General features: G+C 42.9%; 1 protein-coding gene across 5 annotated transcripts in view; it reads left to right on the top strand.

Annotated features, from left to right (window-relative positions):
• TBC1D2 (TBC1 domain family member 2) overlaps nucleotides 1–13,129 on the top strand; it is a 161,907-nt gene that overhangs the window by 55,088 nt on the left and 93,690 nt on the right. For all 5 annotated transcript variants that reach the window (XM_068233713.1, XM_068233711.1, XM_068233715.1 and 2 more), the window contains exon 3: nucleotides 2,921–3,065. In XM_068233713.1, coding sequence (XP_068089814.1) covers nucleotides 2,921–3,065 — 145 coding nt within the window. The remainder of the gene's footprint in view (nucleotides 1–2,920; nucleotides 3,066–13,129) is intronic.

The following is a 13,129-nucleotide window of genomic DNA, read 5'->3' as shown; positions in this document are numbered from 1 at the left end:
GTTGGACTGTAGTGTATGCAAATTTCCCTTGCTGCACGAATAAATTGATCTGTTCAATACTCTGTAATATATCTTCATAATCATATTCAGATAATTCATTTAAACAAGAACTTTTATTTTCCCTGGCTAGCAATGAAAGTTCATTAGTAGTTTCATAGGTCCATTTGACTCCCCTGAATGGTGACTGAATTTCATTATCTGCTACTGGCGGAGTCTCATTACAGATCTGATGCGCAGTCGCTAAGGGCAACGACTCCGCTGATTGTAACGCCTTTCTTTTGGAGCGTTTACGTTTGGCTTTAGACCCTGCTGCCTTAGCAGAAGAAAAGTTATCAGAACAATTATCTGCTTGCTGATTATTTTTGTAGGCAGTAGAAGGAGCAGCTGATTGACAAGCTGCCAGGAGCTTATCAAAAGGGCTAGGCAAATCGGTTTTGCGCAGCCAGTTATGGATCACAAACGCTAGAAATTCCAGTGGTCTTTCTTTTAAATTGGTATGATCTAAGACATCGTAGGCCCACTGAAACAATCTTCCCTTAAATAAAACATAAACTAGCTGGGAGGCCCACGTTGAAACAGGAGTAGCCTGGAGCTCGGGATTGGCCAGGAACCTGGTACATTCAGAAAAAAACTCATTTTCTGTTTCAGAATTGAGCTTCTCAAATTTCTTAAAGGAACAGGAACCATAACAAACAGTGTCATTTTTGCTGGGAACCCCCCCCCACAATGGGGATTGGTAATGGGGCTATCATAATGTTAAGCTTGGAGGTGTAATCTCCACAGTCAGCATACAACACATAAGCTGACGTGAAGGAGGTACACACACCAGCACAAGGGATCAGAATATCCCCAGTTTAGTGGAGGAGAGGACTGACTCCAATAGGAGATTGTGGCGCACAGAGCCGGTGCAGATCCGAACAGCCACAAACAACACTTACGTACTAACGTCTCAGCGCAAAGTAGCGCTGAGCGCATAAACCAGGACTGAGGAGATCAGGACAGGTAGACAGAATGAACGCTTGCTAGCTAGCGATTACTTAGCGACAGCAAGCGTCCAAAACTAGACAGACTGGAATGAGGCAGCCAATGCGTTGCGGCGATGGCGTGCCTCACAAAGACAGGACAGGAGAGACAGGAAACAGCAGGATCAAGATAGATGAACGTAACACAGATAAATACACAATAAGTATGTTTTCCTAGCGTATTACAATTACAGCTATCAATGAAACTATTCGTAACGTCTGACTAACATATGTATATATCGGCAATGAACCGATATATGACATAAGCAGGAACTCTGACTAAGACTGGAGTAATACAGGGAACAGGACTCAGAAGGATTCGCTATCTCTTCGCAGAGATGAACGCAATCCACAAACAGGACCAGGAACAGGATAACTAGCTCAGAGTGCTGGAACGCTGACTAACGGAACACAGGATATAAACAGTTCGTGTACGTATATATCAGCGACACTGATATATTAACGTAACACGAATTCAAGGAAAATAACAAAATGCGCAAGTATGCGTATATATTGGCGATGAACCAATATATGACACAAGACAAGCAAGTAACAACTTCTAGAACAAGAGCAGAACTAGGAGGACTCGCTGACCCCTTCGCAGGAGTCAGCGCAGTCCACACGGACCAGGAACGAGGTGGGGCACGAGCAGAGTAACAGATACAATCTGAGACTATGATAGCCCATGAGGCATTGCAGGAAGCAGTTCTTTATACTGAGGTCATCCAATGGGAGCAGACCTGCAGATTCCCACACAAGTGAATGGTAATTAATCACAGGCTGATAGCAGGAAAAGGCAGACAATGATATGCAGCCTGCAGGAAAGGGACCGCCCCTCCACTGCAGCAGACAATGTTTGTTTACACAAAAGCATATTAAACTGTCATTAACTTCAGAGCGACTGCAGATGGAATCAGCAACTAGTTTAAGTGCAAACCAAACTATGCAAGCAAATGCATGTAATGACATTAGAACTGCTTGGTTTGCAATACCACTGCAGTCAGCAGTAAACGCTGCAGAAGCGATCATAACAATATATTACGTGGACCACTGCTCATCTGGGATGTAAGGTGTCCCACCTGCCTCAACCCTTCGCCCATATGCAATTAACTTTTTTTCCTGAGTTTTCTCCTAGGAGATAATTTTCATAACTTATAAATAAAATGCATTTTAGCATACCAGAAAGCAAACAAATACTCAAAATAATTTTGACAGTACTTCTTCACCTACTTTTTGGTACTTTTTTTTTATATTGCAAAGTGCTAAAAAGTTATTATAAATCGAAGATTAAAAATAATCTCCTATGAGAAAACTCAGGAAAAAAGTGAATTGCATATGGCCCCATATGTCTCTTCTGGTAGATCTGTGAGAGAAATATCCCCTCCCAGGAGCTAGCTGAATGTACCATTTGTGCATAGATCCAGCACCTGTGGCAATGTGGCAGGCTGAGCATCAAACATCACTGGATGGGGGCAGGACTGGTGATATATATACTATGTTTTTCAGGATACATTATGGGGACTTGTGCTCAGTGATTTCTTCATGGAGCGTAAAATCGCTTTTGTCTAAAAAGTATTCTTTGCCACCCATACATTTTTTGGATAGATTTAAATAGATAACCTGCAGGATTCTTAAAAGCCTTATAGCAAGCGTACAGCAGGTATAATTGCCCTAACCATATACAGAATGTTAATCATTATTCTTTCTAAGTCCCAAAAATGCATTTCTTTAATGCTGTGAAGTCTAGTTGTATATTTTATTATTACAAAAAAAATAACATACCGGTAATTTTAAATCTTGTTTTTCATTAACATTACTGCATGTTTTTCTGCAGGCCATTGAGTTGTTGGATTACTAGTTGTTATTGAGTTGTTAAATTGTATTTTAAATTTGCACAGGCAGTTAACAACCATGCAAAGATGTATTGGCTGCAGCAACTTCAGTTGAAGAGAAAGGAATTTAGCAAAAAAGAGCAACAATTCGATTTTCAAAAAGTTCTGCCTTCTGAATTCTTTGATGTTGAGATTCATTCTCATGGCATAGGTATGTATAGTATATGCATATAAATGTATATAGAATGTATAAAACCCAGTATACAGTACAATTTCTATTTTATTTTTATAATATTCCATTTTACTATATTTTTGGTTTGGTTGTTTTTTTCCTATTTAGCTGCTATCCAGGTGATTAATCCTTGGGTATTCAAATTCTCAAAAATCAAAATTGTACTGTTTTCATTAGACCAGTTTAAAAAATAATGGCACAGAAGTCAAGGTGGCTATACATTAGTCGATCTGCATTAGTCGATCTGCCTCCATCGCATCTGATAAGATGCCTGCTCATACACATACCTGCTGCCTCCAAGTGTATATGTGTCTATCCCCCCCCCCCCGTGCTCATGTGCAGTGTTGAAGGCTCACCTGTCCGCCAGTGCAAATCCTGACCTCCTCCGGTGTCCTGCATCACCCCAAGCACTTGTACCATTCACGTGATACCATGCATGTAGTGAAGTTTCTACATGTGCTGGTGTCACATGGTAAAGTCACTTATAGTGACACAGGAGGAGGCCAGGATTTGCGCCAGCAGACAGGTGAGCCTTCAACACTGCACACGGGGAAAGGGGGACACCTACACACATGGGGGTACCAGCCTGGGGTCCGTAGGTCAACGTGATATTGAACGCCGTGCATGTGATTGAGCCCTTGCGACCAAAATATTCTGACATTACCGATTAGATCATTTCTGGTGGATATCAATGGTAAGATGGGCAACCATGTTGTGTTACTGATTCTGCTTTGATCCGATAAAATTATAGGATAAGAAGGTGGATTGGTCCGCAAAATCGAATACTATAGGGGCACTCATATGCAGTTTCCCAGAGCAGTCAAGTTTAATCTGTGGAAGGATAAAGATTCTGGTTTCTGATCACTTAAAGGACCACTGTATGGAGATTTGAGAAGATTTATATCTAAAGACTCTCTAATGCTAATCTTCGTGACCAATCCAGTTTTACATATAGCTGTTTGGAAAAACTGTGAATACGTTTTTGATGTAAACCAGGCTATGAAGTAGTGTGATACACTGTTTTATATTACTCTATCTAACATGAGTTGTTGAGCGCATTGCCCCTTTTTTATGTCTATTAACTTTGCACTGAGTACACACTCTGTTTATTGAGGAGGATATATATATATATATATATATATATATATATATATATATATATATATATATATATATATATATATACACATATATATACTAGCTGGAGGCCCGGCGTTGCCCGGGTATGTATTTGGCTAGTGTTGGCTCTGTCCACTTTTCCTAACCCTAACACACAATTACTTAATGACCAAGTATGTGAGCTTTTCGGTCTTTGGCATCAATAATTTACAATTAAATAAAATTAATCTGATTGGATGTGACTCCACCCCTTTTCTGAAATTTGAACCCCAATCACCCAATGGCCAACTGTACCAGGTACAGGTGATTAACAGTGCAAGAATGGCAGCAATTAAATATTCCCCTTAAAAATCAATAGGTGGATTTTGATTGGCTTTTATAGGCTCCACCCACTTTTCTGAATATTAATCCCAGTCACCCAGTGACCAACTGTGCAAAATTTGAGAACCCTACCATTAACAGTGTAAGAATGGCTGCAGTTTACATTTGCGCAACAAAATGTGTATTTTTCTCCACCCACTTATTTCCTAACATTGTTCAGGTATGTATTTGGCTGGTGTTGGCTCCGCCTACTATTTCTAACCCTAACACACAATTACTCAATAACCAAGTTTGTGAGCTTTGCGGTCTTTGACATAAGTAATTTGCATTGAGATTAAACAAATCTGATTGGCTGTTTGTGGCTCCACCCCTTTGTCTGAATTTTAACCACAGTCACCCAATGACCAACTGTACCAGGTTTAAGGCTTGTGCCATTAAAAGTGCAAGAATGGTAGAAATTACATATTCCCCTTGAAAATCAATATGTGAATTTTGATTGGCTTTTGTAGGCTCCACCCACTTCTCTGAATATTAATCCCAGTCACCCAGTGACCAATTGTGCAAAGTTTGAGAACCCTACCATTAAAAGTGTAAGAATCGCTGCAGTTTACATTTTCTCAGTGAAATTTCATTTGTCTCTGCCTACTGATGACCCGGCATTGCCCGATTATGTATTTTGCAGGTGCTGGCTGCGCCCACTTTTCCTAACCCTAACACACAATTAATCAATTACTCAATGACCAAGTTTGTGAGTTTTGCGGTCTTTGGCATCAATAACCTGCATTAAAATGAAACAAATCGTATTGGCTGTTTGTAGCTCCACCCCCTTTTATAAATTTAAACCCCAGTCACCCAATGATCAACTGTACCAGGTTTGAGGCTTGTGCCATTAACAGTGCAATAATGGCAGCAATGAAATATTCCCCTAAAAAATCAATAAGTAACTTTTTATTGCCTTTTGTAGGCTCCACCCACTTTTCTAAATATATTAACCCCAGTCACCCAGTAACCAACTCTGCAAAGTTTGAGAACCCTACCATTAATAGTGTAAGAATGGCTGCTGTTTACATTTTCCCAGTAAATTTTGTATTTGTCTCTTCCCACTTATGACCCGGCGTTGCCCGCTTATGTATTTGGCTGGTGTTGGCTATGCCCACTTTCCTAACCCTCACACACAATGAATCAATTACTCAATTACCAAGTTTGTGAGCTTTGCAGTGTTTGGCATCAATACTTTGCATTGGAATGAAACAAATCTAATTGGCTGTTTGTGGCTCCACCCCCTTTCTGAAATTGAACCCTAGTCACCCAATGATCAACTGTACCAGGTTTGAGGCTTGTGCCATTAACAGTGCAAGAATGGCAGCAATGTAAATATTCCCCTTGAAAATCAATAGGTTAATTTTGATTGGCTTTTATAGACTCCACCCACTTTTCTGAATATTAATCCCAGTCACCCAGTAACCAACTGTGCCAGTTTGGGAACCCTGCCATTAACAGTGTAAGAATGGCTGCTGTTTACATTTTCCAGTGAAATGTGTATTTGTCTCCGCCCCCTTTTTGGTTATGGGAATAAAAAGTATCCTATACTTCATTCCAGGTAATGTACTATGTGTGTGCCAAATTTCATTCAAATCCGTTCAGCCATTGTTGCTTGATCGAGTAACAAACATCCAAACATCCAAACATCCGAACTTTCCCATTTATTATATTAGTAGGATATATATATATATATATATATATATATATATATATATTTTATTTATTTTTTCTTACTTTTTGTGAGAAGTGCATGGTTAAAAGACTCCCCTTTTTAACATCTGCGCACCGCTACTGAATATGCAAATGTTTCTTTATACCCCCGAAGCCAGGCTTACATCCAGAACCACTGGTGTTTACCAAGCCTACAGCTTTAAATTTTACAGATCCACATCAACCCCGCATGCAGACAGCCTGTCTCAGACCAAAAGTAATTTGCAGCATGTCGTCTATGGCTTCCTCTAGTGGTGTCTCATATTACGTGTGTCTCTAGAGAGGGATGCGAATTCTAAAGATCCTGATACAGATAGGTAAGTAGCACTTTCACAGCACTCCACACCGCAAACTCTGCATGTTGGGTGGCTGCCTAATCCTAGGGGTACATCTAGTTAGCCCCCTCCCCAGTTTAGTTATCTAATACTGGGGGAACATCTGGCTACCTACACTGGGGAGTTGGTTGGGGGATGGGGGGCGAAATCTACTTAATACTGGGGACACATCTGCTACCTACAGTAGGACAGACACAATTTAGGAGTAGGGGGTGACACAGTTTGGAATCTCCACCTCTAGTGCTAAAAACCTTGTCCTGGCCTTGAAAATGTTGCATCCTAACTCAGTTGCCATGGAAATTGAAGATGATTTCCATGCAATTGTCCTTGGGCAAGACTACCTAACACTGCAGAGTGGCCTATTGAGCATGCCCTTATTGGCTGCAACCTTCAATTACTTTGGGCCCAAACCCACTAGCAGCCTTTTCTAAGTGCTAGTGATTTGAAAAGCTCTTCCTAATGCAATGTTATGGGGGATTTTTTATAAAATCACATTGCTCAAGTGAGATCACACCCATTGCATTACATTAGCAAGAGCTTTTCAAATCACAAGCACTTAGAAATGGCTTAGTAATGTACTATATATAATATACAATACAATAACATTTCTTGGGACAGTAAGAGGGGAAGATAGAAATTGCTGGCACTGCAAAGATCGTTGCACATCCAAGGAGGGGGAGGAGGGAGAGGAGGGAGCACTGCACGTATGTGGAGTGTATCCTCAGCGTGCTCAGGTCCAAGTTACAGCATGATTGAAAGGAGGAGGAGAAAGCGCCGGCACTGCTGTCATACACTTTATTTAGACATTGGTAAAATCAATGCAAGGAAATTCTTCCAGACAGATTAGGAAAGACACATACCGTGGGTAGATGTAGCAGGTGCAGTGGGCGGGGTGCCTGACGGCCGTTTCGCGCGATATGCGCTTCTACGGAGGCTATACTCTCCGTATAGCCTCCGTACAAGCGCATATCGCGCGAAACGGCCGTCAGGCACCCCACCCACTGCACCCACCGCACCTGCTACATCTACCCACGGTATGTGTCTTTCCTAATCTGTCTGGAAGAATTTCCTTGCATTGATTTTACCAATGTCTAAATAAAGTGTATGACAGCAGTGCCGGCGCTTTCTCCTCCTCCTTTCAACAATAACATTTCTATAGCGCTTTTCTCCAATAGGACTCAAAGCGCTTAGGCTCTCTCAGATTCAGTAATTCGTAGTAGGATGGAGTATTCACACAACAAAAGTTATATTTCTGCAAATGCCAAACTGAACTGGTGGGATTTCAGTCTAGATTTAAACACGTCTAGGGATTGAGCTGTCCTGATCTGTTGAGGTAAGGAGTTCCAAAACGTAGGGGCAGCATGACAGAAGGCTCTGGGACCAAAAGTTTCCAAGTGGACTCTGGGTATGATTATTAGAACCTGTTGATCTGAGAATGCGGGGATTGCTACGCAGCTGCAACATATCTTTCATGTATCCAGGGCCCATATTATTCAGTGATTTAAATGTCAGTAGGCCGATCTTGAATAGGACCCTCCATTCTATAGGTAGCCAGTGAAGGGAGTGCACGACTGGCGTTACGTGGCAGTGAAGGGGTTGGTTGGTTAGCAGTCTGGCAGCAGTGTTCTGTATCAGCTGTAGGCGGTACAAGTCCTTTTTTGTAAGGCCCGTGTAGAGAGCATTGCAGTAGTCCAGTCGGGAGGTAATGAAGGCATGAACTAAAGTTGGTAGATCTTCTGGGGGGATGAGGTGCTTGATTTTTGCAATGTTCTTAAGTTGAAAATAGGATGATTTCACCACAGCAGAGATGTGAGTTCTGAAGTTTAAATCCCCATCAATTAGAACTCCCAGGCTACGCACATGATCAGAGCTGCGTAGATCCGTGCCTCCTATTCCCAGTGGTGAAGACTGCAAGTTAAGTTGTTTTGTTGTCATTCGCTGCCCTCCGATCAGAAGGACTTCAGTTTTGTCTGCATTTAGTTTCAGTCAGTTGTCATTCATTCATTGCTGTAGTTCACGTAAGCAGGCATTTATAGTTGGAGTTGGGTCTGTCACCCCAGGCTTAAAGGAAAGATATAGTTGGGTGTCGTCCGCATAGCAGTGGTATGTCAGGCCATGTCTTTGGATTAGTTTTCCAAGTGGTAACATGTAAATCGTAAAAAGCAGGGGAGAGAGGATTGAGCCCTGGGGCACCCCATACTTAAGTGGTATAGGGGTGGACAGGAAGGGCCCCATAGACACTTTTTGGGTTCTGCCACTCAAGGATTGGAACCACTGAAGAACTATGCCATCAATGCAGCAGTATTCCTGTAGCCTGTTTATCAAGATGTCATGGTCAACTGTGTCAAAGGCTGCAGAAAGGTCTAGCAGTATGAGGATGGAACACTCTCCTCTGCCTCTTGCCATGAGCAGGTGGTTGCATGTTTGGATGAGGGCAGTTTCACATGGAGACATTTTTACTGCTCGCAGGTGAAGTCAGTGCAAGTAGCTGCTGCTTGCTTTTTTGGCAGTTGGAAACAGCTGTAAACAGCTATTTCCTACAATACAACGATGTTCACAGATAGGAAACTGCCAGGATCATGGTACTCACAGTTTCCTGTGGGAGTGGTTTCACCACAATATCAGCCATACAGAGCCCCCTGGTGATCCGTTTGTGAAAAGGAATAGATTTCTCATGTAAAAGGGAGTATCAGCTACTGACTGGGATGAAGTTCAACTCCTGGTACAATACAATACAATACAATAACATTTCTATAGCGCTTTTCTCCCATAGGACTCAAAGCGCTTAGGCTCTCTCAGATTCAGTAATTAGTAGGATGAAGTATTCACACAACAAAAGTTATATTTCTGCAAATGCCAGACTGAACAGGTGGGTTTTCAGTCTGGATTTAAACACGTCCAGGGATGGGGCTGTCCTGATCTGTTGAGGTAAGGAGTTCCAAAACGTAGGGGCAGCATGACAGAAGGCTCTGGGACCAAAAGTTTCTAAGTGGACTCTGGGTATGACTAGATTATTAGAACCTGTGGATCTGAGAATGCGGGGATTGCTTCGCAGCTGTAACATATCTTTCATGTATCCAGGGCCTAGATTATTCAGGGATTTAAATGTCAGTAGGCCGATCTTGAATAGGACCCTCCATTCTATAGGTAGCCAGTGAAGGGAATGCAGGACTGGCGTTATGTGGCAGTGACGGGGTTGGTTGGTTAGCAGTCTGGCAGCAGTATTCTGTATCAGCTGTAGGCGGTACAAGGCCTTTTTTGGAAGGCCAGTGTAGAGAGCATTGCAGTAGTCCAGTCGGGATGTGATGAAGGCGTGGACTAAGGTTGGCAGATCTTCTGGGGGTATGAGGTGCTTGATTTTTGCAATGTTCTTCAGGTGAAAATAGGATGATTTCACCACAGCAGAGATTTGAGTTCTGAAGTTTAAATCCCCATCAATTAGAACTCCCAGGCTACGCACATGATCAGAGCTGCGTAGATCCGTGCCTCCTATTCCCAGTGGTGAAGACTGCAAGTTAAGTTGTTTTGTTATCATGCTCTGCCCTCCAATCAGAAGGACTTCAGTTTTGTCTGCATTTAGTTTCAGCCAGTTGTCATTCATCCATTGCTGTAGTTCACGTAAGCAGGCGTTTATAGTTAGAGTTGGGTCTGTCACACCAGGCTTGAAGGAAAGATATAGTTGGGTGTCGTCTGCATAGCAGTGGTATGTCAGGCCATGTTTTTGGATTAGTTTTCCCAACGGTAGCATGTAAATCGTGAAAAGCAGGGGAGAGAGGATTGAGCCCTGGGGCACCCCATACTTAAGTGTTACAGGGGTGGACAGGAAGGGCCCCATAGACACTTTGTGGGTTCTGCCACTCAAGAAGGATTGGAACCACTGAAGTACTATGCCATCAATGCCGCAGTATTCCTGTAGCCTGTTTATCAAGATGTCATGGTCAACTGTGTCAAAGGCTGCAGAAAGGTCTAGCAGTATGAGGATCGAGCACTCTCCTCTGTCTCTTGCCATGAGCAGGTGGTTGCATATTTGGATGAGGGCAGTTTCAGTGCTGTGGTGTTTCCTGAAGCCAGACTGGAATGGGTCATAACTGTTATTTTGTAGGATTCTGGCTTTTAGCTGGAGGTATACAGCTTTTTCAATTAGCTTTCCCAGAAAGGGGAGGTTAGAGACAGGTCTGTAGCTGGTCATTGCATCTGGGTCCAGGGAGGGTTTTTTGAGGAGAGGCCTGATGATTGCTTCCTTCAGTAAAGCAGGAAATATCCCTGATTGTAAGGAACAGTTAACAATTTTGAGGAATACCGCTAGTACTGCTAGTGGGTTCCAGGCCTTAGAGTCCAACAGGAGAAAAGTACTACACAAATGTTTATTGCTAACGCATTATTATGTTAGAATTATAATTAAAAGGGTTACTACACTGAGGAGAGTCATTACAAAGACTGCAAAAAGGTGCACTCTTGGGGAACCTTTGCAATATATGTCTAAAGCCCTATATATTTTCCTCTGGAGTAATAATAAGACCCAAACCAGCAAAACAAAACCCTTGAACACCAAGACACATTCAGAGTGATTGAAAAATTCCTAGTGAGTGAAAAGGATGGGAAGAAAGCAGGGGGAGAGGGGAATCGCCTCAAAGATGTTATGGATGGAGAATCCAACAAGCTATATGGCCAGCTACGGCCAAGGATAACTTTTAGAATCACCCCTAGAATCACAAATGGGTGAACCATACGACCATGTGGTAAAGAGGAAAATAAAAAAAAAATACAAAATTGGAAACAAAATGGCAAGAAGTAAGAAATGGCAAGGTTAAGAAGGAAGAATTGGAGCATGCGCTGCACAAAAGAACCTTGTATGAAATCTCAGTGCTCCAGAAAGGATGATAAATCTACCCTTTTATTTAGTCCTTAGGAGCGCGCAGCATCAGTGGAAAAAATTAAACCTGCCTGATGTTTAGTGGGGAGATACCCCTGTCAACCCCTCCCTACTTTCTCCATGGGACAATCTCCAAACCTCCAAAGTTGAAGCATCTGATATCACTGAAGTGCACGTTATTGATATTGTCAATAAACCTTGTACAGTCTTTGATTATTTTGACAGATCTAAAGTGTTCCTGTATCCTTAAAGGGAACCTTAACTGAAAAAAATTACAAGAGTTTCACTTACCTGGGACTTCGACCAGCCCCCCTGCAACCGTCCTGTGCCCATGGCGTGCTGAACTGATCCTCCGTTCCCCTGCCGTGGCTCAGTTTAGTTTCTGCCGATTGATCAGTCGGCAGTCCACTGCGTCTGCATTGTCCTGGCCGCGTGCATTCTCGTATGTGTTTACGTCAGCAAGCCCATCCTGCGCAGGCGCAGTAGAAGAGAACCTCTTACTGCGTTTGAAGGTTAATTAGCAAATCAGTTAAACTTTTTACACAATATGGGTAATGCAGTGAACAATGAGGAGACTGTTAACCACCCTGGCGTTCTATTAAGATCGCCAGGGCGGCTGCAGGAGGGGTTTTTTTGTATAAAAAAAAATCTATTACATGCAGCCAACTGAAAGTTGGCTGCATGAAAGCCCACTAGAGGGCGCTCCTGACGCGTACTTCTGATCGCCTCCGCGATGAGCGGCCCTCCTTGTTTTGCTTTCCTCGTCGCCATGTCCTGACGTCAGCCGCCTACAATCCAGTCCTTAGCGCTGGCCAGAACTGATTGGTCCGGCTGCGCAGGGCTCGGGCGGCTGGGGGGACCCTCTTTCGCCGCTGCTCGCGGCGGATTGCCGCAGACCGGCGGCGATCAGGTAGCACACGCGGCTGGCAAAGTTCCGGCTGCGTGTGCACCTTTTTATTTGACGAAAATCGGCCCAGCAGGGCCTGAGCTGCACCCTCCGGCGGTAATGGACGAGCTGAGCTCTTCCATACCGCTAAGGAGGTTAACTAATAAACGATTAATCACCATGGTTTATTAGCAAGTGAAGTATGGTCCGGTGTTAGTTGAGGAGCAGAAATGCAGACATCAAACCAACAAACTTTGATTCCAGTCATATCTTTAATGACTAAGTATACATGGTTTATTGCAAGCTTTCGAAACGTTAAGTTTCTTCTTCTGTGTAATGCCTGAAGAAGAAACTTAATGCTTCGAAAGCTTGCAATAAACCATGTACGGTCATTAAAGGGACTCCGAGCAGTGCTGAAACTATGGAAAGATGCATACCATTTTGAAGCTCTCTTTCTCCTCTTTCCAACGATATATAAAGTGCCGCCCTACGCCTTTTAGTTTTCGATATTTATGCGATCGAAATCGCGGAAATATCGAAAACGAAAAGGCGTAGGGCGGCGGTTTATGTGTCCTTGGAAAGAGGAGAAAGAGAGCTTCAAAATGGTATGCATCTTTCCATAGTTGCTTGTATTACACAGGACGACTTTTCCCCAAAGTCGGCAGCTCCATTCAGCTGCTGACTTTGGGGAAAACTCGTCCTGTGTAATACAAGCAACTATGGAAAGATGCATACCATTTTGAAGCTCTCTTTCTCC

The sequence above is a fragment of the Hyperolius riggenbachi genome, chromosome 1 (assembly GCF_040937935.1).
Source record: "Hyperolius riggenbachi isolate aHypRig1 chromosome 1, aHypRig1.pri, whole genome shotgun sequence".
In the NCBI taxonomy this organism is placed as follows: domain Eukaryota; kingdom Metazoa; phylum Chordata; class Amphibia; order Anura; family Hyperoliidae; genus Hyperolius; species Hyperolius riggenbachi.
The sequence above is the reverse complement of the archived record's forward strand: the minus strand, read 5'-3'. Positions and strand labels throughout refer to the sequence as shown.